Below are 27372 nucleotides of genomic sequence, written 5' to 3'. Positions count from 1 at the left end.
GACACCGGCTTTTGCAGTCCCTGATGTCTCCCAAAGCTGCTGTGGTGGCAGCTCTGCCCTAGTTAAGATAAGAAATTCTTTCCTGGTTGATTGTCAGAGTGTAAATGGGTAGGGTATTCCACTAAGGAAGGCAGAGTTATACTTGGTTACATTACTGGGTCATATCTACAATGACCTGCAAACAAAAACTGGGCTGTGTTCCTTGTAAGAGCCTGTGAGGGGCAGTTTCAGCCAAGAGTCACACGGGGCTCAGTGGCTAAAAATCAAATCATCACTTTATTTTCTGCTTGCGGACCATTTCAGGGAAACTGGGGCAGGCAGCCCCTTATTATTTTCAGCTCTTGTCTAGACTGTGTCATTCCTGACACACTGCCTAGTGGGCCACACTAGGACCTGCAGGCACTCTGTGATTATGGTTACATATGTCACGTAGATGGTTTTGGGGATTATGAGTACCTTTAACAGGATTTTTTTCTAACTTGCTTTCAGTATTTTAATTAAAATTATGCTGTAGCTTTCCACAGTCCTCTGTGTGACACCAGTAAACACTTGACTGATTGCCTGTCTGACTAATTCAGGTGGACACTTGTCAGAATAATCTAACGTCTTTCCATATATACAAGAGTAAAGATGTCTGACCATCCAAATTTTTGTCTCTAACCGATGCGTTTCTTTACTTGAGCACAGTCAACTCTTATTAGTTTGCTGAGTCAAAGATGTGAAAATGACCTATCATGTAATTTCAATGCAGTTTGAATTACTCCTTCAAAATAAAAATCAGATCATAGAATGGATGCTGTTATGAGCATGTTGTAATCTTTTGTTTCTTGCTTTCAAATTAGGCTTAAAATGTCAGCCTTGGTCTGGAAAGCAACTGGTGAGCACTGTATTAACAGCCATGTCAGTCTCATAAACTACATTTTTGTAACCTTTTAGTCAGTTGTTCCTTGATTTAAGCCATGTGGTTAAGATGATGCACAGCATGCAATACTACTATAGTTGTTCCTCTTTGAACATAGATTCTGTAGATTTATCCATAAATGTTATAAATTATATTTGGTGGCAGTTCTTATATTTGTTAATATCTCATACTTTGATAATTGGAAGTACAACTCTTAAGTGGAATTATACAATGTTCTTTCTTAAAAATTTTTATTTTCTTCTCTCCACTCTCATATAACTTTTGCAATTGAGTAGCCACAGATGGCTACTTATGCTTCTTAATTTTAGGCATCGGAATTGTGCTAAAGTTAAACTGGTGTCCTCCTGTCTATACTGCTAGTGGAAGATAGCTACACCCTCCAGAGAACCATTCAGCATGAGGCACACTGAATTCCTGCTGGTGTGCAGAAACTGGTTTCTCAAAACAAGAATCTGAGATTGATGTCTGAAATTATGCAATGCTTATCCGGGAAGAAATGTTACCAAAGTAAATTTTTTTTATGGTTTAATGTTAAGGTCAATTTTGAAAATGAAATGTGCTGCATGACAGGGTCTAAATAGAATGAGCTGAGTTGTAGGAGACTGTTTGGTGCCCAGGTTGTAGGAAGCGTGTCTGGCTTCTGAATAGGTGCCAAGCAATACTTGGTGCTCCTTGCTGGTAGCTGTTCTGCTAACAGCTGTGCAAAATCCCAGACTTTGGGGTATCAGAAAAACATCTTCCAGAATCTATGTGCAAAGTCAGTACTAGGGGTTTAGCTGGCACTGGTGACAGAGGTGCCTCGGTGAAGCAGTGTAGCCTGAATATAGTTACAACTTGTATCTTTAAAGCATATTTTAGTTTGTAACACCAGTAGACAGCTGTATTGGTGTCTACTGCAGGTAAATTACTTAACACAGAATGTAAAATTGATGCATAGTCTCTGTTTTCTTATTTGATGAATTAGACTTTGACAAAGAGGTGTGAGGAGCAGCATACAAAGGATCTCTGTAGCCAACAGCATTCCATGGTTGTAGTAGATAGCCCTCCTCCTTCTCCGGCTGTGGTGCCTCTGCAGGTGCTGATGTTGGCCAGCCCTCCTTACACTGGTTTGGAAGGATGCACTTGCTTCTGGAATCAGTGCACAAATCACTGCACAGGGAATTGTGTGAGTGTCCTGCCCTTCCCTAGGCAGTCAGGAGGCTCCTGTCTGGCTAAGATCAAGCCAGCAGCTGTGCCTGTTGGGATGCATATTTTCTCACACCAGCTAACAAAAGTTACCTGGTAGGACCTGTACTGTCCACTGGCTCCATGCTGCATGGCCCTTCTCCAGGACAGTCCTGTCCTCATCTTCAGGGGTTATGGTGGAAGGAGTTGTGGTTCTGGTTTTTTAACCAACCAATTCCCACGATTTGGGGAGCACAGCAGAGAGATGATATGTTGATCTGAAATTTTTCATTCCAAATTTGGTCACTGTCTTAAATTACTTTTTTCTACCAAAGGTGTCAGAAAATGACAGATGTCCCAAGCTTTCCAAAGAGCTATGTAGGGGTTAGAAAAAGGAGAAAGAAGAAGCATCCCTTCAGGTTTCACCACCAAATGCCTTTTGCCAACACTGAAACTTGTACTGTTTCCTTGTCTGACTGTGCTCTGCAGGGAAACCTTGCAGAAGGAATTTAGGAAGCTGGTCTCTGTCAGCTCAGTTTGAACTGTTTCTACCTGACAGACTTTCATGCAAGATATACTGGACTTTGAGTGAACCTCTTAGAAAAACAAACCCCATTCCTAGTTTGATGTTATAAAGTAAAAAAATTGGGTCAAATGTGTGTTTCTGATGAGAATTAATCACAGCTTGAGTGCCTTAGCTGAGTGATTTTTTTTGAAGTTATGTAGGCATGGAGTTTTTTGTTGGTTTTTGGTTTTGGATTTTTTTTCATGCTTCTGTATTACTCGATTTCTAGGATCAAAGTGGACATGGTGAAAAGGCAAGCATGCTGTTAAATCAGTATAGTTTTATTTTACGGGATTTCAAAACTGTTCTAACTGTTCAAATTCAGGTCTTTCTCATAGGAGGTGTTTGCTGGAAGGTGAATTGAAAAGTACATTGGATCAGCAAAGTGTAAATTAGATTCCAATGTACTTCCAATGCAATATTCAGAATAGCCTATATTGAACTGTTCATTGCTTTTGCTCACGACTCTCAGAAGTTTTTTGGTTTTTTTTGGAGGGGTTTGTGAGTGATCCAAGCTGTTCTGTGCTTTTGAAAAGAGCGTGCTTTGAATTTCTTCACCCACCTTTCCCTGTGGTTTTCCACTTCTGTGCAGTCAGCTGAGGGGGGCAACCATCTCTTTATACAAACTTTATCCATGCCCTTCTGGGCTGGGCATGTACCATGGCCCCTGTTTGGGAAGCTTGGAGTGTCAAGGTGCATTGTGTGAATCCAGAATGCAGGACATGCATCCAGAAGACACAACATGCACCGTATTCTTGATTGAAAGAGCAATGCAGAACACTGAATTGAGTTCTTAGAAACACTTGTCCTCTTGAACACCTGGTGCTTCAGCCCTGCAGTGATTCACACCAGGGCCACAGTTTCTTTTCCAAGTTATGAGTAGGTTCACCTGCTGCTTCATAACTGTAGGTATTCAGATACTTAAGAAAGTTCCTTTACTCATGAGTTTTAGGAATGGGAGTGGAGTAAAATGAGCATGTAAATAGCTCCAAGTGGAGCTAAAGTTTACTTGTGGGAAGGATTGTTGGAAAACCAAAATGATGATGCTCAGTTGTTTTCTCAAAGGATACTTCACATACCAAGGCCTTGATTGGATCCTTCTGGCATTTTCAGGATACAATTTGCTACATTAAAACTGAAGGAATATAGCTGGTAACAGGCCCAAAATAAGCTCATAAACTAATGCAAGTTTATGATTATTAATGCAAGGCAACAGATAAAGAATGAACAGAAATATGTGTAAAGATTGCAGCTTTCTGGCAGTGATGGGAGAGTGAGGGGAGATTAGGCACAGTTGTGCTACTGGGGTGGAATTAAGTGGCCTCAGAAGAAGCGACTGTCATGTCTGCTCCTCAGCACGATTTACTTCCTGAAATTCTGCTGTAAATTGATGATTGCTGAATCCCGCCATGAAGGGGTGGGAGAGGCTGCCTTGTATGATCTGAGATACATCACTGTTATCTATTCTCTGCTGGTGCCATATGTGAATATGAATCATGTGCTTTAATTCCGGCACTACATCCACTGTGCATTCCTTCTGAGCTGGTCCAGAAACCTCCACTCCTGCATGCCATGCTGTGAGTCTTTCCTTTGCCTTGGCATCGCTGCCTGGGCTGCTGCCTCCGGCTCCCACCCTGAAGGGCCTTGTTACCTTTTAATGCTGCCAGTATCCATGCTTTCCAGAGAAAAAGTGCTTACCTGTCCACTGGCTGGTGCAGGGAGCCGTGATACAGCTGTGTTTTTTACGAATGCTTACATGATTCTTCCCTTACGTAAATGCACATATGAGAAGTGTCAAGACATGTGAGATCATAAAATATCTGTATTGGACAATGCTAAACTGCCAGTGAGGAAATACAAAAAGAGATAGTCCAGTACAGTGTGACTTCTCTTTCCTTTCTATTTTCCTATTTTTCCTTCTCTTTTCCTCCTATCTCTCCATGATGTCTGAATGTGAAAGGATGGTGGAGACAGTTGAGGTTATGTTTGCCTTTCCCATCTCAGAAATATCTGTACCAGAAAATCCAAAGTAGATGCTTAGTGGGCATTACAAGTGAGTCTATCTTTGGGGCTCAATGAAATAATGGCATCCTAAGATTTTTGTTGGTGTTGTTGTTATTGAGGTTAATTTTGAAATGCAGTTGTGGTTGGCAGTGCGTGTGGGTGCACTGGGCTGGGGGATGTGCAGCCCTTCTGCTCTTTGCCTTTTGATCTTGCTTTGCTCGCTGCCAGGCTGAGGGAGCATTTCTGGGAACTGGCATGTAGTGGGAACTGCATTTTCTTTCTGTGTGATTTCTAAGGGAATTTAAAATTTCAGTTTGGATTGAGCTTCTTACTTGTTAGCTGGGGCAAATGCCTCTGCATATTCTTGTACCAGCACAGTGGTCTGACAGATTTAAATTTGTTTGCTTTTTTTGGGCAGCTGCACTAGTCCACCTCTGAGGACTAATCTCCTTTTCTTCTGCATTACTTATTTTGGGATTAAATGTAACATGGAAATGTTACATATTTGAAACTTGAGGATTTATCACTTGGAGTTTTAAGGGACTTAGCACAGCTCAAGTACTAACATAATTTAAAATTTTAATTTAGATCAGCTTAAGGACAAAATGCTTTTATCAGTGATCTGTAAATTGTATTGGCTACAACTCAAAATGGTAAAAAAAATTTTTTTCCAGCCATTTGTCACTTCTCATTAGGAATTTGGTAATGATAATGATTATGGATACGATAAGGATGTGCATTGCCTCTGTTCATTGTACAGTCTCAAGCCATGCTTTCAAATATGTGTACCTAAAATTAGGTCTAACCAAAGTGTATTTCAGTACCCTGTGGTGGTTTCTGAGGAAGATATTACAGCCATTCTTTGTGTCTGAAAGTTGTATCACTTTTAAGTGCCTTGCCTGATCTTTACACCAGTCAGGTCAAGAGTGGTTGGCATTGTAGAAAATAAGAACATATAAGGAAATGACAGTTCTTTTCCTCAAATTATTTTAATATGTTGAACTTACGTATACACACATTGGCACACAGAGCAGGGTACCTACAGTAGTTATCTCCTTTTCCAGAGGCTGGTCCATGAGCTGCCAGTTTGTACACTGGTAGTGCTGGAGCATCACAAAGAGGAGGCTTCCCTCCTCTTCCCCCACTTCTGGCAGCCGACCATTCTGCTGGTTTTCTTGCTCATCTGCTCCATCAGCTGTGCACAGCCTGCACGCTGCCTCTCTCACACTCTGCATTTTTTCATTATATCCCATTTTGCTCTGCGTTCTCCCCAAGACGTTTGAGGTTCCCATCTCAGGAATTCCTGCCAAGTTCTGATCTCAGCATCTGTTCCTGACATAACCCAGATGCTCTAATTTTGGGGCCTTATAAACATGACTTTTCTGATTCTGTTTTGCTCTGAAACCCAGGTAACCTGAAGCACAGATACGATCATGAAAGTGTTAATCTAATTGCTAAACAATACAGTTGTTTTGGAAAGGACACTTTTGACCACAAGAGTTTGTGCAATTGCTGGTATGTGCTGAATGTAAATTAATTCATTGTGCCTGGGATAAGGTTACTTTTGTGTAGCTGTGGCTAGATGGAGCTGTCAGAATGCGTAACGTGGTTTGATTTATGTGCAAAGGCTACACGTGTTAGACTTTCCTGGTATGTGCTATTGATTTCACCTTCTATGGGGTTCATTGGTGTTACCCTTTTACTGTTTTAGCATAGGTGATATAACGTTTGGTAATTATTTTGGAAAGTAGAGAAATCATTTGGGATACAACAATTAGGCGCAGAGACTTAAATATGGTTTGCTTTCAGTGAGGGGCAACATTATCCTAAAGCAAGGACATCTGAAACAGTAATGAATGCATAAATGTTTTTGATTAAATGTGTATTTTTTTGTTTTAGTGTGGGCAAAGTTCTTTTAATAAGTGAATGGTCTCCAGTGAGGCAGGTAATGTAAAAGTGGTCTTGCACATGAGAAAAGGTGACCCCTAATGAAAAGTATAAAAACTATTCTCTTTAGAAGCTATGCTGTCTCTCATTTTCAGTCTTTGCCTTTTAATAATAATTGCTAAGATGTTTTAATTAAAAGCAGATCTGGGAGGTATTATCTGCTTCCTCTGTTTAGTCCTTTTAAATGTTAATCACTTTTGACAGCATAATTTACCCAGCTACCTGTGTTACCCTTATGCAATATATCTGCTTTGTGTGGCACCAAAATACAAACTTCACCCCAAAAAGGCTTTCTAAAAAATTCATACAATTGCAAAGATTAAATGTGGCAGGAGAAATACAAAGAAAGAAGAATTAAATGAAGATTTAATGAGATATTCAGAACAGCTATTTTAAGATGGCTGGAGCTTCCCAAGAAATTATTCTTTTGCAAGAGGTAACCAGATTGAATTCACTTCTGTTTCTGCTGAAGGACATTTAGAGAGCAGTGGAAGGTAAGAGGCAGGATTGGAGATAGCCTTGGAGCTTATGGACAGTTTCTATCAAGCAGGATTGTTAGGTGCACAGAAAAGAATATGAAAAAAAAAGTGAGAAAAGGAGAAAAGAAAAAAAGGTCTTGCCTCCATCCCCCCCCCCCAGAAATGGCAGCCTTTAACTAATAATTGTAAAAATTAAAGGACAGTATAAATTAATCATAAGAATTTATTTGTCTGTAGGTTATAAGTAAATAATCTTTTGCTACATGGGTCAAACAGCTTGTTTTGTGTGATGTTTGAATGGAGACTTTGGAAATCAGATTCCACACACTCTTTAACCTTGTGCAAAATTTAATGAAAAACAGAGTTACTACTGAATATACTGTTTTGCCAGCTCGACAAAAGATGTTAAATTCTGCATATTTTTGCATAATAAAGATGAGTGTTGACAGTGTAATGATCCATTTGGCACAGATAAAATCATGAATGATTTTAATAACCGTACAGCAATATTTGGAGTCACTATGAAATATAGATACTTCAACCAGGGACGGGCCTGCTGGCCTGGTATGAGGTGTCAGCTACTTTTATAACCTTAATTTTTTCAGGAGAGAAAAGAGGAGAAATATAGGCTAGATGAGCCCTGAGGAGATGGGGAAACATTAGGGGACCTACAGAATGGAAGCGATCTGTTTTGAGATTTTCAGAACAGTCCTTGTCCACAAGTTGAAGCTGATGGGTTTTGGCAATGCTTGTGTCTCCTTCCCTAGGCTGCACTACACTTTTATTACGTGTTGAAAAATGCATTTTATGGATATGGGGTGAGTCAAGGTAAAATGTAAGAATGATAGTCTGGTCCCAAGTTTGGCAGCTTGAAATGATTGTGCATACACAAGAACTGTAATTTCTCTTTTGGTTATTTGGTTTTTTTTTTTACAAGTTTTTTGTATTCATCCAGGCAATGTAGTTGCATTATTCCAAGTTGCACAGTGATTTAGGGAATTAATTTTCAAAATTAGTCCTGAAAATACATCTGGAGTCTTTCAAGCTTTCACACGAAATTATTTTGGAGTGTAATTCTGTCAAAAGTCTCTATTTATATTCCTGTCTCTTTGGTTATAATGCACTACATCTCTGTGTAAAGAAGGAGCAGTACGAGATGGAGGCTTCTGCAACAAGTAGTCAAGAATCACAGATTGAGGCAAAGTTATTAGAGTAATATCAGAGTAGATATTGTTAGAGTAATATCAGAGAAGTAGTCAAGAATCACAGATTGAGGCAAAGTTATTGCTAGAGTAATATCAGAGGTATCCTTTAGTGGTCATTTCTGCATTTCAAAGAGAGAAAAGCACTTGACTACCAGCAAACATGTTTTCAAGATGGATGTGATGATATTAACCTGCTAGTTTCCTTCTGAGGTTCTCCATTCTTACTAAGCTCTTATTTCTTCCTGCGGTGTTTTTGTTTTTCCCTGTTTGTCTTCATAAGGACTTAAGAGGACAGATTTGAAAGTTACCAGGTGGCTTTTAAAAACAGAGTTTCAGAAATACCTGGGCATCTGATTTCTAGCATTTTTATGGGGGAGAAAACACATGGCATGCCCTTCCACAACTTTACCTGGCAGAATATTGTTGAAAACGTGACTCCCGGTAATTTTGAAAATGGTTTTGGCGTTGGGAGCCCAGGTTTCGGTGAAGGTCCCTGGGGCTGTGCTACCAAGTCATTAAACCTGATTTTGTGGGAAATAAGCTAGTGTGTGGTAGATGGAAATCCACCTGGATATGGATGAACCAGGCTTTTTGAAATCCATACAGAGATCACTGTAATCTTCTTAGCAGTAGAAAACCTAAAGGTGTTTAGGAAGGTTCTCTCCTTTTCTGGGCTACCAAATGTTATCTAATGAGCGTGTTTTGGTTAAGAGCAGAGCTCTGTGTTTGGCATAGGTTTACATGATAACTGTGGTGAGTCAAGATCCAATGTCTGGGGGTTGCCACAGGATGGGACAACCTCCGTGGATCTCCTGGCATGTGTCATTTGCAATCAGCCCAGTGCTGTTGCACAGCTACCTTTTTTTCTTAATTTTGAAAGCATAGCTCTAATGTAAGTTAAGTTGCAGTGTTTTCACTATGTTAAAATAATAAAAACTGTTAGTCACGAGGGAACAAGCAGTCATTTGCATTTTGGATATTTTAGAACCTTATTTAAAGAAGGGAGGTGAGAATTATTGTCTAATGTGCTGGTGATTTTTGTCATTATACACAAAATGAAGAATATCGTTATTGTTGTCTTAAATGTCAGAGTTAAATGATTCTCTCTGATTTTTTTTTAAAATCTAGATAATGAAGTTAGTTTAAAAAAGCACCATATCTCATTGTTTTTCAGACCTCTGAAAAGTTTGGGGGGTAGGGAGGGGATGTGTTACACAAAAGGCAAAAGGCACACAGTTTTACCTTTTGAACAGACCTTGACGTTTATTTAAAATAAGCCTAATTTAATCGGTATTGTATTGCACACTGAAGATAATTTAGGCTAGTGTCAAGGACAAGTGTTATCTATTCCTTTGTTGTAGTGAGGTATTGAAATAATGAGTGGAACAGAAGGGAATCAGAAAATGTTTGAAGTTTTTCATCTGTGTCTCTAGATGGGTATTTTTAATCACATTCTCCTGGCTTTTGCATGCAAATTGCACTGAACAGCACACACTATATAAAATGAAGAGCTGTATTTTGCAAAGTCTATTTTCTTGAAGTTTAATAAGCTTGCAAAGATTGTCCTATGCTTTAACTAACTAGTTACCTTTTTGTACCTCAGCTGAAATTAAAATCTTAGAATTTAATGCTGCTGTTTTGATCCTGTAGCAGAGGAATGAAAAGCCTGGTCTTTTTTTTTGGAGGTTTTTGAAACCATTTCTTTCTTAGTACTCAATGACTGCAGCTCTCAATGACAGATGAGACAACTGTTAAGATTTAATACATTTTTATTTCAGCAATATATCTTGCTATGTGACACCAGCCCCTCTAATAACCCAGTGTCTGGATTACTTACTGCATAGCGTCACTGCTTAACTGCTGACCTCTGTGGCAGGAATAAAATACTGAACTCCTGTACGGTCTGAGCTTTTGACTTGGAAATCTGCAGACCTGCAGAGTCATCCCATACCACAAGCTCAGCTGCATGAAGTACAGTCAGGGTATCCTTTAGAGCCTTACCCTGTAAAAAGGCAGACTTTCATAGTGTGTCTAAAAGTGTGAAATTGTTTTGAAAGTAATACTAACACCATTGTCCTCAGTGTGGTTTGCATGTACTCATTTGTGCTGAGGAGTCAAAAATGGAGGAGATGAAATTGGCTTATTCACATGCTCAGATGTGCCCCAGCTCTTCCCAAGCACAGCACTCTCTCTTCTGAAACCATGTTTTCTTCATGCACCACTTTAAAGTCAGGATGGATATAATTTTTTTCGGTTTCTTTTCAAAATGAGCTAAGGAGATACCATGGTAAATCACATATTGTAATAATTTTGCAGAGTATGTCCTTAGCTGTGAACAAGAGGACTGTTGGTACGAAAGGATTTTGGAAGAAATCTTTTCTGTATAAATTGAGGATTTAAGAAAATAACAGGGCAGCATATACAGAAAAGTATTATATATGCTTTCAAAGGAAGGGTTTGTAAAGAAACAACCTATTAAAAAAATACCATGATAAAAAGCGTGTGATAGAAAAACTGTCCTATTTAGGACAGAGAGATTTTCTCCAGCTGTTCTCATAGCCCAAACAAGCATGGATTTAAGCATTTTTGTACTTGTGATATGGAGGGCTTGTAACAATTGTGGGAAGCAAACTTCTCTCTAAGCATAGTATCTTAACTTTTGCTGAGAAGCATAAAAGAAAAACAAAATTGTTTGAAAGAAATTGGGGTGATGTTGTCTCTTCTTGCACTCTTAACCATAGTTCCATTTTGAGTTGGAAGCTGGGAAGTGTCTTTACCCCATAATCTTAACCAAACCAGCGAGATATGCCTGCAGCATTTCTCGTGTTTGGGCTCCCGTGGCTGACTCCATCCTTGGCTGGATCAGGTGCAGTGATGGCACTGCCCACCCTTTCAGCAGGGTTTATCCTGGCAGCTCTGGGTACCAGTGCTGATGAATGTGTTCACTGGGAAGGCTGGGATCAGTAGCTGATTGCAAGAGCTTGTGCAGCATTCCTTAGCATGGTTGCAGTTAACAGCAGAAATGCAGCATTCAGAAGCATGATTTAAAGTAACAAACTGTGGCTTCTAGAGCTGTTCCTGGCCAGGTGAGCATGCCCTGCTGAACATGCTGAACAGAAACTCACCTCCTGGCTCCATTGTCCTTCTGTCTGTTCTACCAGCCTCATGAAATGTGGGGTGTTTCTGAATTTCGGGGTTGTCTGTCTGTAAGAGCTGACCAGTGTGGATGCTTTTGGATGTTAGTTGCATATGAAGGCCAAGATCCAGCCCTGGTGTTGGACTTGCTGTGTCCCTGCAGTAGGTTTAGCTATGTAAGCATGTCAGAAGGGCTTTGCTGGATAATCTGTGTGTGCTCTGTCTGTCCTTGTGTCTGTCTGTCAGTCTGTACGTGTGGGCTGGCGGTTCAGCTCTCGGACAGTGCACTGTATGTAGAAGTGGTGTCTGGAACAGTCAGGGGCTGAGGTCATGGAGAACCAAATCCAGCCAACCAAGCAGGCAGCTCAGTGTCAGCTACTGCTAATAGTCCTTGTAATAATTCTAACTCTGTTCAGTTATTGTCTTATTTCTTTGTCTAAGCCTCAGCCTGATTGACACCACGGAGGTCAGGTCAAGAGCAATTCAGACAGAATATACACAAATGACTTTTCCAGGGTGCCATGGTTGTGCTTGCTTTTAGACTGTTCCTCAGGAGGAAGGGGGAGAAGAGAAAAAAAAAATCTTTTAAATATGCATAATCTGAAATTAATATTTTAAATATTTTAACATTTTAAAAATATTTGAAATATTTTTAATAGCATGGGAACTTACAGGATAGTACCTAAAACTGCATTTAATTCCTACTGGGAGAGGATTAGATTGCAATTTAATATTGATTCTAGAATTTCTCAGATCAAAGTGCCATGGGAAATGAATAATCTAAAGCGATGTTTTAATAAAAAGCTTGTATATTTACTTCAGAATAATTTCTTGGATGTAAAGAATCGTGAGAGCAGAAGATTTTAAAGCTACCTGTAAAATTAAAGTGTCCTTCAAATCAATAGATGAGTTTTGATTTTGCAGATACGATTTAATTTGGTGTGTTATGTTGAACTTTGAAAGCGAGGGGTGCTTACTTAGTCAGCACATTTGGGAACAACTTTAGCTGAGACCTAAGATGTATTTTCCAGCACTGGTTATTTTATCTCATGGGGTTTTGAGGGGGTGGGTTATGTTCAGCATAGGTAAATGTGGAGTCCTGCCTGTGGGCTGGAATAACCCTTCTCAGCAGTGTGGGCTGGGAGGCTGCTTCCTCTGGGGACAGACCTGGTGGAGAACCCGAAGGATGTGTGTCAGCAGTGCCCTTGGGGTAAAGGTGACCAGCTCCACCCTGGGCTTTATGAGCAATCTGTAGCCAGCACGTTTAGGGAAGTGATTAGGCTGGTCCTGATCTGGCAATGTGCACTCACAGCCCAGAAAGCCAGCTGTATCCTGGGCTGCACCCAAAGCCCTGTGGGCAGCACAGCGAGGGAAGGGATTCTGCCCCTCTGCTCTGATGAGATACGTCTGCAGTGCTGCATCCAGCTCTGGGGTCCCAGCACAGGAAGGGCTTTGACGTGTTGGAGTGACACCACCAGGATGATGGAGCACTTCTCCTATGAGCAAAGGCTGACAGAATTGGGATTATTCAGCATGGAGAAGAGAAGGCTTGAGTGTCATCTAACTGCAGCCTTCCAGTACCTGAAGGGAACCCACAAGAAAGAGGGAGAAGGATTTTTTACAAGGACTTGCAGTTACAGGGCAAGGGGGAATGGGTTGAAACTAAGTTTAGATTACATATTAGAAAAAAAATCTTTACTTTGAGGGTGGTCAGGCACTGTAGCAGGTTTCTCAGGGAAGTTATGAATACCCCATCCCTGGGGGTGTTCAAGGCCAGGTTGGATGGAGCTCTAATGAAGGATGCTCCCCATGGCAGGGGGTTTGGAACTGCATGATCACTAAGGTCCTTTTTTACCCAAATCGTCCTGTGATGCTGTGATTATTTCTCTCTCCTTCTGGTATATTTTGGGCTTCTGAATACAAGGAAGACATTACATTGATGGCCCAGCCAGAGGCCATCAGGGTGTCACAGGGCAGAGGGACTTTTGGGGTGCTCTGTGACCGTGTGGCTCCCTAAGGCAGAAGAGCCTTGATGTAACTGCTCTCTGTCAGGGATGGTGAAGATGGAACTGGACTTTTCTCTGAGGTGCACAGGAGTAGTGTGAGGGACAAGAGACACATTGTAACAAGGGAAGATTCAACTCCATACAGGGAAAAGGACCAAGAGAGCCAAATGGTGGGAGAGAGCCTAGAGAGGTTGTGGACTGTCCATACTTCAGGTTATTAAAAAATGCAACTGGATGTGGCTCTGAGCAGCCTCCTCTCATTCACCCTGGTTTGAAAAAGTACTTGGACTAGTTATCTCCAGAGGTTTCTTCCAGTTCAAGTTATTCTGTGATTCTGTATGAGCTTACACTTCTGTATAATTCACTGAAAATCTAATACAAAGTGTTACTATGATGGTGGAATGTGACCATTTAAATGTCCTTATTTTTTCAAAAGCTATAGTGCAGTGAAGTTATTGTGAAAAGTTCTTCGTTTGGCTCCCTTCCAGCTACTTTACTTTGAAAAGTTTTATGAAAAGCTAGTTCTCGTTTCATGGCTGAAGTGATTAATTAGGACAGGTAATGATTTTCTTGAAATTATAGAGGTTTGTTGTTTGTGCTACAGCTTATCCTAAATTGAAACAGTGCTTTCCCTTTTTCTCCTTTTAAAATGCTGGGTGATGTCTAAGTATGTAGAGGGGATGCTCAGGTTGCACATCACATCCAGCACAGAATGACTCTTAGATGCTGCTATTTTGCTAATTGATTTTTTTAAAAATATATCTCTGGGCAGTAGTGTATTATTGTGGAAGTATCTATTCTGTATTTTCTTTTACTAGCTCATTGAAACAGTAGTTATATTTAAATGGGTTTTCAATGAGCCATGTAGAAAAGTGAAGCTCAAGGAATAATAAGAATTTGGGTCTGCCATGGGGCTATTAAAGTCAGTTCAGTCATCAGAAAACCTATGAATTGATTTTGTATTTAGTTTCTTTCATTTCTAAATAATAATTGGCTACTCCCTTGCTAGAGATTTCCCTGAATTTATGTTTTTTTTTTTCCTTACACTCATCTGTTCATTCACAAGCAACTTGTGTTTTGGGATGTTATGGAGTCTGAGGTGCCATTAGCTGAAATTTGATTTACTGCTGGGCCTTATTAAACAACTACTCCTTAGTTCTGCATTGTAACATGGACTGAGTAATACACAGACTGCTTTGGGTATAAGTGGTTTTTGCCAACCCTCAGGAGCTGCTAGAGAGCTGTGCTTGTATTCTCTTGCAATCTCCCTCAGCTGTGCTGGTTGCACAGGATGTGTGTAGTCAGTTCTGTTGGTGCCTTCCTAGTTCACTGTACAGTCTTGCTTGAGACTGGAAATGCTTTTTGCATGGAAAGGATGCCAGTGATGTGCATGTTTATATTTTTTGCCAGCCTTCTCCATGTTCTCTTCCCAGGCACTTGCTGCACATGTCTGAAAGCGTGTGGCCATGCTGTGAGAGGGGTTGAATCTCCCTCCTCAGCAGCCCATGGATGTCACAGTGAGGGCAGACAGAGACCTACTGCAAGACAGGGCTGGGCTTTACCCTCTGGCTTTGGAGGTTAAAGGAAATGCTTGAAGTAGCTACTGTAGGGGAAGACATTTTCACAAGGCTTATTTAGATTTTATAGTCTTATTTGAACCATCAAAATCTATTTTCAAGGACCCTAAGTCCCCTGAGAAAAGGTTCAGTTATTGAGCATAAAGTGAGAACCAGAATCCTTGGCAGCATTTGTGCCTCCCCAGAGGTGTGTGGTTGAGCTGCTCCACCACTTGGAGCTGTCTCGCAAGGTCTATGCTCTTTGTTCTCCTGGAGCCAGAAAAATGACATCTCTTGTGAAAGGCAGTTTTGTCCATGGATGGCCATGCTGCAGGAGAAGCTGTGCAGCATAAATGCCAGAAACCATAGCAGCTGTGAAAGGGAGCACCACATCTGGGAGTTGTATAGACCAGGAGGGGAAGTGCAAGGTTCAGCCAGGGGAATCCAGACACTTTGGGTTGCTCAGCAGAATAACTACTGAGAAATTGGCCACTGAACAGCCAGAACAAATTAGGAATGTTCTTGTAGGGATGTATCTCCAAAGTGTCCTGGTGAGAAGAAACCAGATATTTAAAATGGCTCCTAATAATCTAAAAAGGTGAGTGATTCTAGTTTCACTCAGTGTTAAAAAGAGTGGAGAGGAAGTGTGGAGACTCTGTGAAACCCAGAGGGTATGAAAACCAGAGGATCATTTGCTGTCTTTCCAACAGGAGAATGGAGCTATAATCCTCACTGATATTAAAATAAATCTGAAATCATTGCTGGTGCCTACACATGAGCCAGTATCATATTCAGCAATAAATATCACTGAAGAATTAGCAAATTTTGGGCCGGTACCCAGGAATATGCCATATTCAAGGGATTTTTTTTGACAATTTTGTCATAGTGGTAGAAAAATACAGCAGAAGTTTCTAGCTTTGTGAATTTCTTTGGAGTGGAGGATTTCTGGTTCTGTGGTTTGGTGCTGAGGAGAGATGACCTGATCAGACCATTTGATAATGATGATTGGTTTATATGATAGTAATACTTAATGAAAATGTAAACAGCCATTGCTGGTGGAAATAGTTTTTTAATCCAGTTAATTAACATTCAAGTGCTTAATCTAGTCTATTAATTAAGACTGCATATGTGTTTACTAATTTTTAATTACTTTAGAATAGACGGAAATTGTAATAATTAATGTTGGAATGCAGACTGCTGCTGCTGTGTCAATATTAAAATAAATCAATCTTCTTGCCTTTTATTTATTTAAGTAAATATAACCTGGTTAGCATCGTGTGTTGAGTCCCAGCAGCTCATCCTGTCTTTTAGAAAGAACAAGACATTGGATTGTAATTTATTCAGTACACCCTGGTGTTATAGAGGGCTGAATTCAGTAATAGGCTGGAATGCCTTCCTCCTAGCCCAGATCCAAAGGTGCCTCAGTAAAGATTTGTTTTGATATCTCAGGCTGTGAAATTATTTCTTTATAAGGCATTTGCTTGATTGAGCTAACATATTTAGCAAAAAAAAAAAAAATTAAGTTACTCTCCCTTCATTATCTGTCTGCTATGGAAAGACTCTTTTATCAGTCAAAAGAGAAGAGCATCAAGCTACTGGTTTTAAACTGTACTCCTATATTTTTTTGTCTTCAGAGGATAAGGATGGCAATAAAAAAATCCCTTACACCTCTTGAAATATACTAACAATCACAAGTGTGCTTTTTACAGCTGGGATAATTGTTGAGTTTTACTGCAGTTTAGTATTTCTAAAAAGAGAAAAACTGTTGGTCAAACACTGAATGCTGTTGCTTTTAAAAATAATTGTATTTTTTGTTGATAATTCACACAAAATTGCATGTATTTCTTGCTGTGGTGTTTAAAAAGTATTTTAGTTTATGCAGTTAACCATTTGAAGACTTACTCTATTTCCATTGCTGCAATGGGATTAACATTTCGTAAGTTATGATCCAAAAAAAGCTGCTATTTTTATATCTGAATGTGTTGATGAATATTTGAAACTTATTTTTTTCTTGAAAAAGTTGTATACACATACACTGGGGACCAAAATCTTACATTGTTCAAACTGATGACACTTCCTGTGCCATCTTACTGTGATAAATGGTGATAATAAAGTCTCTCACCTTTTTGTTGCTTTTGCCATATTATAAGAAATGTAAGCATGCCAATCTAAATTAAGCCTATCATTTATTAAATTTCTTTTGGGATGACAAGATGGTTTTTTACTTGATTTTATTTCCTGCTTGCAGATTTTTAGTTCAGTGATTGGGAAATGCAGAGTCCTGTTGCCTTGGGTGATTAAAACTACTGTAACCTATTAAGCATATTCTCATGTCTTTGATGCATTCAAGTTGAAGTCCCGTGGAACATGGGGTGGATTAAATATATTATTATTATTTATTAGCTATTGTTGATATGATATTTGGTCTTTGGTGTGGGTTTGTCTTCTTACAGAAAAATAAAATTAAACTAAATGGCAGCAGTACTCACTGAATTTTGGTGGAAGTTCATTTAAAGAGCTGATAGTGGTCTAATATTGACCAGCGAAGCTATTTTCTTTATTAATGCATTACTATGGTTTGTTCAGTCCTTCTGCTGTTCATTTCTGCATGAGTGGATGTTATGATGACTTTCTCAGGTCAATGCAGGTGATGAGATCTAGAACTGAAGGACAGAGAACAGGCAGCGCAGCTCATCTTGAGTGTTGGAAATAATAGAGGGATTCTCAAAAGATCAGGGTAACTTTATTTCTTATTAAAGAAGAAGAAGATCCATATGGAAGCAGTCTCCTGACAGCAAAGATGTTTCCAGAAAAGGTAGTTATCTTCATTTTCTGCTCTTTTTGTAAATCTGACATCTAAAGCCCAGCAAAATACCATAGGCTTACCGTTGACTTTAAGGCTGATTAAAGCCGGTCTAGTTAATGGTGTGCTCCATTCTTTGCCAAATTAAAAACATCTATTTGGCCTTTAAACATGACTCATCAAGAGACCTTTTCCCTGGCACAGAGCAGTGTTTATGGCTGTGGATTCCTGCAGCAAAGGATTCTTCATAGCTCCAGTGACCTACTCCTGTGGTTCCTTCCACGTTGCATAAGGTGTCTCTGGAAGTTTTTTGTTTTGTTTCTTGTTCTTGCAAAGACAGTAGTCAAGATGTGATCTCTGGCTCTCCAGCAGTACAGTTCCTTTCCTTGAAAAATCTCTTTTGATTTAAATAAAAAGTGTTTGAAGGGTCATGTAAAATCAAGGGTCTCTGAAGAAATCAGAATTAAATGCTCCATGTCATAATACAGCGCAAGATATTTTGGCTGTCCTTGTTTCCCATGAACTCATGATCTTGCAGAATGGCATGCCAGGGTCAGGAAATCAAGATTCAAGAGTGTTCATTTGCATTAAAGACTTTCTAGCTTATTATGAGGACTGAGTTATTGTAGTCCAGATGGCTACTGCACCATTGTAGTGCTGTTTCACAATGAACTTCCTAACCTGTGTTCCTAATGCTAATTAAATTTGGGTAAGACTAACATGTCTTGTGTATCTTCACACTAAAAAAATGTTACAACTTGGTATGCCTTTTAATGGAACTGAAGCCTTTTGAAGGTTTGATGCTGTCAAAACTGTGAATACCTGAAAAAAACATGATAAGATCAAGAGCTAAGCTTGAAATAAGAAACATTCATTTTTAGATGTTCTGAAGTTATAGGTTGTAGACTGTCTGAAACAGGCAAAAAGCTGGAGGCAACTTACAGTAGGAGATAACATATATAGAGATTTATATGCACATACCTTTTTGCATATATATACTATCTATAAAATACTTGCAGCTGCATGCATTGAATAATATTTTTCAATCAGTCTCAAAGGAACAGAATGTAATTGGGGGATTTATCTTGATACATGACATGTGAAGGACAAAAAGATTTGATGTTTCATGCTAGGATTCTGAAATGCTTTGTTTGTCTTTTGTTGGAATATCTTACAGACCTTCACTTGTGGATTAATTTATTTTCAGTTGCTGGAGATTGGTAATTAGCTTGCTATAAAACAGTAAGAGAGTTATGAGTAAAGTTTTAGAAGCATATTTTTGTAAGCATTGATATTTCACATTGTGTTAGAAAATTAAATTTCCAATACTCTTGAGCTACTGACATTTTGGTGTTGTCACGTCTCTTTTGTTTGTAGATTTCTCAAGCATAAAATAATGACTTTTATGGTAAAAACATGTTCCAGCTGTCTGCAGCTGCAGTCTGGTTTTCCTGCTGCTACCTACCTTTCAGCTACCACTGGAGAGAGCATGGATTCTTTATCCATTACCAGTTTCTTCTTTCTGATTTTTGCATGCCTGAGCCTAAATTTTGCATTAGATATGGAATTATTGGCAGAAGTTTGCTACTCTCTGTAGTTTCAAAATGACTGGTGAAAAAGAGTAAATGCCTGACAGTCCTTTCAAAAGCTGAATTCCCAAATGGTTTCCACTTGGGCTTAGCGTTGCGTTTTAAATTTTTTTTATTGATGCTTATGTAAGTTAAATTTGAGGAAAGGAACTATTATTAAAATCTTTTGGCTAAGATGATGTTGAAATTGCTTTAAAAAAAAAGAGAAAATGACCTCTGATGCCTTTGGGTTACATAAAGTTTTATCTTTGTTGCTAACAGAATAAACAATTTGCAGAGACCAGCATAGGTTTAAGTTGATTTGCTCCATTTACCCTACCAATTTGGACAGAAGAATGTAATGCTTTCTTGGAAATGTCTTTCAAATATTATATTATAGATTAATTTGCAGGCTGCAGAATGCTGCTATCCATAACACTTTTTTCTCTGTCTTGAAAATTAAGTTCTAAAATGAAATGTGTGTAAGAGCTAGCGTTATCCCTTTCAGTATGTTACAAAAGATAAATTGGGATAAATTATTTGTTTCAAATAAGTGCATAAAGTAATATACAGTGGAAAAAATATCTCAGGTTTATCAAAATCACCGTGATGTTTTCCTATTTTTCTTGCAGTGGTGAACACAGATTTTTAAGTATTTAATAAATTAATGACTTGGCAAAGTTCTAAATGGGACTTGAGATTTCAAACTTGTCTTGGAGAAGCTGATGGTTAACAGATACAGAGTATTTCCATAAATCTAACTAAAGAAATTTTGGAAGAGAAGCCCACAACTTAAGTCATAATAATAGATGGCAGATTAATAAATGATGACTGGTTGTGACATTTCATTGGCTTTGCATTTTGTCTGTAGCTTTCAGTGTGTATAAACATGACTTCTTGAATATTGTTATTCTGTATAACTGTGGTTTTGCTCACGATTTGACTCTGTAGTAATGATGTGTATAGAGGTATCTAAACACAGATACCAACTTCCAGTGCACAGGCATCATTCCACACTCAGATAGTTTTCTGTATTTCTGGGTAAGATGAAGTGGTTTCCTCGGGAAGGTGCAACCCTTGCTTTCCTGCCATTCTTTCTGTGGCTCACAGTGATGAGTTTCATGTCCCATCACAGCTGCTGACCCTTTGTAGTATCCAATTAGTGCCTCCCTTTCTTGGGCTGATGATGTTGTGATCTAGGCATTGATCGGAGTCTCTGCTGATAGACACCGCTTGCTCTTTGGTGGGAAGAAATGTTGAAATGCTGATCTGCAATGGCACTTTGATGGTGTTGAGGGTCTTTTTTAACAGTAGATTAAATTGTCATTTGCAGCTCGTGGCTGTGTTTGATGAGCAAGATCCACACCATGGGGGTGATGGCACCAGCGCCAGCTCAACAGGCACACAGAGCCCGGAGATTTTTGGCAGTGAGCTTGGCTCCAACGCGGCATCGGCCTTTCAGCCTTACCAAGCAACAAGTGAAATTGAGGTCACGCCGTCAGTCCTTCGTGCAAGTGAGTAAATGTTCTCGGTATCTCAATGTGTTTTGTCTAAATTTACAAAGATGCCAAGTGCTGTTACCCATCGATGCTGCTGGGAAAAATGATTCATTATCTGTCCTCATCGAAAGCTGATCAGAACTGAGGAACTGCGTAAATGCTTCTTGTGTGCAAGTAAACAAACCTGTTCTGTTTTAATAAATTATTTATAAATTGCTTTTAGGAGCCATAAGCTCCTTCTATGCTGCCAGTTTAAAATTGTCCTCACACTGAAAATCACAGCAATATCTCCAAATGTAGTTGCTGCACAGTGTAATTTTCGGTTTGCCAGTTTTGTTCCATTTAATGAACAAAATGGTAAAAAGAAACTAAAGATAGGAGCACTTTCTACTTAACCTGTCAGTGTTGCTAGGTTATGCTGTCACCTTTCCATAAAAACACCTGCTAAAATATGCATTTACTGTGTTGCAAAAATACATTTTAAAAAGCAGAAACTACATCCAGAAACATCTCTTTATTTTGTTTATTTCAATGTGATGAACTTTTGTTAGAAAACCACATAGCAGGAATTGCTTTTTGCATTTCTTGCTCAGGCAGATTCATTGAATACATGAACTTATTAAGAAGAAAAATTATGGAATGTAATTTACTGTGTAATTTTCATTGCTGTTAAAAGTACCATGCAAACAAGACAATGTGGATAAGGCATTGTGTCCTTCTATGTGCAGTGTCTATAATTTTGAACTTTAGAGATAGGGACTCCACTCTAGAAGATTTTTAGCAGAAGTTAGTATTATCAGTCCTTTGATATTTTACAGATACATTGTTTAAAATAACCATGTGTTATTTCCAAAATACTGATTTTGTGTAGGTGTTTTATTAATAGATAAAATCTATGTTTAAGCAGTCAGGTAAAATGCAAATGGAAAAGTTACCACTCTGTTAAGTTTGAGGTGTTTTGTACCAGAATGTTTTCTGTACAATTGAGGGAATAGCATTTAATAATTAGCTTACCTAGGGCTGAATGTGTGTCTTTTTAAGCTACAGCTGTGCTTCATTGCAACACAGAATTAAATTAGGGAAGGATTAATGGCAGAATAAAGAAGTATCCTGGAATTTCAGGATCCTTCCATCTTGCTGTCACTAGAGGATGTCACTGCTAAATGCACATCTCATTTCCATGTATAAGCCAAAAAACTGTCCCCTTGTTTCTCAGCTTAGCAGGGGTTAGAGTAGGCAAATGCATACACATTTTCTCCTTAGTGTGATTATCTGGTATATTATACAGTACATGAATTTTAGTGCATCAAAATCATATAGTACAGATAAAACTCAGTGATATATTGGACAGCTCACTTATCTTTGGTGTCATTCTGGAAAATACATGGAGCACTTGGCTAGTTCACTGATTGCTAAGGTGACCAAAAAGGGATTTGAGACCCTGCAATACAAAGGTCTTTAGAAATACCGAAGACTTCTAAAACTGTTGGTAAGGATTATAGCTCTTTGACACTTTTTGTAGAAACATGCACAAATAAAGTGTGTGAAACAATTTGTAATAAATATGTTATCAGAAATGTTCTCCTATCTATCTAATTCATTTTTAAAAATGTTGACAGATATGTTTTGGTTTTAAATGTTCCAAACCACAAGCTTGGAATCCCAGTGCAGTAATATTATCCCATATTAACCATACCTATTTCAGGAATTTCATTTAAATATACATTGAAAATGGAAATACTATCCTTATTGTTGTTCCTTTATAACTTGTGAAGTGAAGCATAGCATACAAATGGTATTCTCAGTATTTCAAATAATTATCTTCTTACTGTGTAAGTTCTATTCAGCAAATAAAACCCATCCAGTTTTGTGGTAGATGCAGATCCTGATTATTACATGTTGACAAGGTCATATATCTATTAATTGGATTGGAGATGGGATACAAAATTGCTGTAATTATTGTAATTTTCCAGCTAATTGCAGGGTTGGCGGTGAATATTTTACTTCTAACAAATGAAAAACAGTATTCCGTCTGAAATTGGTTTATAGCATTTGAGACATTTTGTTTTATGTCTCTGGTGCTTTTTGCTGGCGCGGAGGGCTCTGCTGTGCGGCCGTTCCCGCGCGGCTCTGTGCCCTCGTGCTGCTGCTCACCTGCACCCTCTGCTCCCAGGCAGCAGCTCCCTGCATGAGGCTGGGGCTCAAAGCCTGCTGAGATCCTCCTCTCTTTGTTCTGGTTGCCATGCTACCCCTTCTGTTTGTTTATAGATCACACCATCGCTCCTCTCCCAGCAAGGGAAAGGTTAGCTAGATCAGATCCAGCTGGAAAAGTAATATTCATCTGGAGTTCCTCTTTTCCCATGCACAAACACAGCCTGTACTCTGCATGTTGGGGAGGGGGTGTGTGTGTCAAATTCCAGCTTCCCATATAAACATGGAAACAAAAATGAGGCTGGCCCATACCCCCTGTGTTGTTTTGCACTGTGAAAATGTAATTCATTCATACAAGCATTTCATTTATTTATGTTTCTTATCTAGCTCTTTCTTTTTTACTGCTTTTCTGTTACCCAAGTTAAACTCCTTATTGCATTTCATCACTTCAGCTGCATCTTTTTTCTAAGCATACAGTACACAAGGCACTTTTTGTGTTGTGCCTGCGTGTTTTCTGGGAAGAGGTTGGAAGCTCTCTGCAGAAGATTGTTAAAGCAGACTGATGTTTATTCCCTGCTGAAATATAAACTGGAGGCGCAGGTGAAAATTGCCAAACCTAATGAGCAATTTGGCAGATAAGACAGGATGTCAGGCAGTGACAGTTCAGCAGCGGGTGCACTGCCTGTGAACCAAGTTGTTTGTTTCACAGTACTGCATTTAAATATTGTAAATAAAATCCCTTTTCAGCTTCATGAGATATTGTGAAAAGGGTCATCTCTTTGTCTTGTTTTCCTTTAAAATTATTTAGCTTGTTCAAGAACTAAGACCACCCTTGGTTATTTGTCTTGGTGTGATTATGTGTAACAAGTCTCTGAATATTTCAGCAGTTACAGTGAAAAAACCAGTTTTCATGCATAACATTATTTGGAAAACATTATAAGAGAGGTAGAGAGGTTTGGAAAGCTGATGTTTTTTCCCTTAAGGGAAATAAGGGGCTTAGAGAGTCTCTTTTTTCTTCAGCTGTTAATGGAAGGGTATTGAGAAAATGAAGCCAGATTCTTCTCACATAGGCACATTATTGCTGGAGACAACAAGCACAGCTTCTGACAAGGACAATGCCAGTTAGAAATAAGGAAAACCATTCTCACCTGGAGAGCCAAACAAGCTTCTTAGAGAAATTGTGGCATCTCCATGTGCTCGGAGATGGACAGAACTCGACTGAACATGGCCCTGAACAGCCAACTCCACCTGGTCCTTTCTTTGTGTGGACTGATTAAACCAAATAGCCCCCAGAGATCTCACCCAACCTTTGTAATTCCATAATTACAAATACAATTAGTAAAAGTGAACTATTTACTTCTTGAAACTCTTGCTTGTAAAAGTGAATGATGTCCACAGTGACATATTTAGCAGACAGGTGTACAAGCATATTGCGCATGTAGAGCTTTCCACCTGGGTTTGTATGGTACAGCTTTGTGCCAGTGTGACACAAAGCAGCTGCCTGTGCATTTTAGAAGACTGCTACTTTTGTTTTCAGTCTTGTAGGTACTTCAGTTCCTTAAAGAGGAGATTTGGGATAATTGTAAGATTCTCCTAAAGGCTGGAGGGTCAGTATCTCCCAGAACACTGGCCAGAGAGCCTAAGAAATTGCTAAGAGCTGGCTGGAATTGGTGCATTCCAGTGAATTATATGCTCAGGTGGTCTGTTTCATATATTTTAGCAGGACTCTCAGCATCAATTTTGTATTATGATCACAGAACCAGACCATGAAAAAAAAAGTCTAGATGAGAATATTTTGAAGTGAGTGCACAGCTGGCTCTGAAGATGTACTAGAAGTGCAGAGAAGCAAAGAAATTACTGCAGCTTCACATCACTGTTTATCCACCAGCGTGGCTGTTGCTTTAAGGTTCCCTGTGTGCAAGTGTGCTCTTACCCTGCAATCAGCACAAGTTTATTCCTCACAGGTAAGAGCATGCATACAGACTTTGACTGGGAATTCATTGCTATAATAAAGTTCCTGACCTTGCTTGCCTTTGAATTTGTGTCTCTTTCTCTGCTCTCTGAGTAGTTTTTCGTTGTTCACTGACAAATTAGTAGGACATATCAAGTCCCTGAGGACTCTCTTAGTTTAAGGACTGTTTAGTATTTTAATAAATCTGAACTGGAATATAAAGTACTGCATAAAAAGCTAAGATGGAGTTTCAGGCACAATGTTTCAGTTCAGCATTGACTTTTGATACATTTTATTGACTGTTTTGAAATCAGTGAGATGAGCCTAGCCAATGCATCTAAGAAGGAAAAGGTAATTTGCAGGGCAATACTAATGAACAGCAAAGTCCACACTACTGTTGGAAGGATCCTGGCAATATGGTGCACTGTTACACTGCAATCAGGCATTATGCTCTTCCGTCAAAAGACCAAAAGAAAATGCGGCTCTGGGCTCGCTGTTGTGAGCAGGAAGCCTTCAGCTGGAGTTGTGGTGCCAGCCATGGAGAAATTCTAAATGAGTTGGAGAGAGTCAAAAGAGAGCAACAAGAATAAGTTGCTTTAGAGACTATGATGAATTGGTAGGACTGGTTTATTTAGTTAAGGAAAGATAAATACTGGTAGGATCCAAGTCTTCAAATGTGTTGATATTTTTCTCATTCTTCATGTCTAATAAGAGAAGAGAGTTGGCATTTCCTGGGCAAAAGCCATTTTTAGTAACCCATGGGGCTAAAAAGATGTTTACACCTCATTTAGCAAGGCAGTATTTTTGGGAATGGTTCAGAGGCAGGTTCTGCATGCTGCTGGGCACTGTCCTTGCTGTGCTCTGAGGCAGGAGGGCTGCTGGGGGCAGTCTGTCCTGTTCCTGGCTAAGCCATCGGGTTGTTTGGTGCCCCCAGGTGACCCATTTCTTGTGTCCCTCGTAACAATGTGTATGTCTTTGCATCTCAGATTTGAGTGTTCGAAAAATCCAGTGCTAAGCAAATCATTTAAAGATGGGAGTGCATAAGTGTGTGAATATCAAGTACTTTAAAAATGTTTTAAATATGTCACTTCACTGATTTGATATAGTGTTTATCTAGAGTCCCAAATGTATATTCTGAGAATTATTATGTAGGTATTTATAAGGTAAGAGCTTTGGTTTCATGATTTGGAGCACTCCATGTTAGTGTGTTGTCAAAGAACTGCAGAGGTAAGTTTGTATTTGTTCTGGTCTCAAAAGTGATGATTGTTTCAGCACTCTTTCCCATGTATGGCTACTAGAAACTTTTTCATTCTTGTTTATGTCTCCTTGACTCCTAATTCAACTCTGAGTCATCTTTATATATGGAAATAAAGATATTTTCAAATGCTGAAGAACTAAGGAATCAAGAGAGTAGAAATGGAGGAAGAGAAAGACGAGTTCATCAAAGCCCAGATGTTAGGATCTTTATCAGATCGAGTTATCTCCAGGATTAAATAGCTGAATACAAAATGTAGAGAAAATCATCCACATTTATTATGAAAGTTTAGGGCTTTACAGACAGCGCTTGCTGAAGTCAGGGGGACATTTTCTACTCTCTGTGTTGAGTTTTGGATCAGCTCAGCTATCCACGGTCTGTCTCCTTGGTCACCTTCATTGATGTTCAGATGCCTGTCGTTCCAGTGAAGTTCCAGGAATGAAATACAAAGGATTTCCAAACCATCATTCCCACTGTTACTCCCTTGTCAGGTTCTCCTAGGTTTCTTTTACTGTCTGAATAATCCAAAAAGAACCTTGAACCGAGGCTTGCACCTCCACTGTTAGCATCTGAATAAGGAGGGTTTCCATGCATTGGAGTTTGGGAAGATTTAGCAGAGTCTGTTTCCTCACCTTCTGGTGCTCTCGCCATTCAGGAATTCTTATCACATTTTATCCCTAAAGCTCTCTGAGGGATATGATTGTTTAAAAGCCAGAGTTATTGAATCAAAAAATCAGTACCAGGTGCTGCTTTCTTCCATGAGGCTAAATTTGATCTTTGTACAGCACAGTTCTGACTTGAGTGCTCTCCAGTTGGTGTTTTCTCCAAGCATAGTGCTCTGCTGTTAATTTGAGATTGTTGAGTAGTTTAAAAACCATGTGTTTTTGATGAGATTGTGACACGTTTGTAAAAACAAATGGATTTTAAACTGCTTAAGTTTCTAAATTAACCTTTAATATCTTCAATCTTCTTGGTATACCAGCAAGCAAAATACCGTTGCTCCTAGTAGGATTAAAAAACATCCCTGAAACCAATAAAGTGAAAAAAAATTAGAACTTACTGATTCTCCGGAGGAAACCTGAGTAATTGTGGTGCATTTCAAGATGTTACTCCATATGGTGAGGACTTCTATCTACAAGTACTAATAACAAGAATAGTAAAA

The 27372-nt window shown here is 39.1% G+C and overlaps 1 protein-coding gene across 15 annotated transcripts in view; it reads left to right on the top strand.

Moving 5' to 3' along the window:
* PARD3 (par-3 family cell polarity regulator) overlaps positions 1 to 27372 on the top strand; it is a 442615-nt gene that overhangs the window by 127812 nt on the left and 287431 nt on the right. For all 15 annotated transcript variants that reach the window (XR_005952971.1, XM_041408608.1, XM_041408607.1 and 12 more), the window contains exon 3: positions 20688 to 20868. Coding sequence is in view for 14 of the 15 variants with exons in the window: in XM_041408608.1 (XP_041264542.1) it covers positions 20688 to 20868 (181 nt within the window). In the remaining variant the exon portion in view is untranslated. The remainder of the gene's footprint in view (positions 1 to 20687; positions 20869 to 27372) is intronic.

Source organism: Onychostruthus taczanowskii, unplaced genomic scaffold (genome assembly GCF_017590055.1).
Source record: "Onychostruthus taczanowskii isolate IOZ18803 unplaced genomic scaffold, ASM1759005v1 scaffold3, whole genome shotgun sequence".
NCBI lineage: Eukaryota > Metazoa > Chordata > Aves > Passeriformes > Passeridae > Onychostruthus > Onychostruthus taczanowskii.
This window is presented reverse-complemented; position numbering and strand designations above follow the sequence as displayed.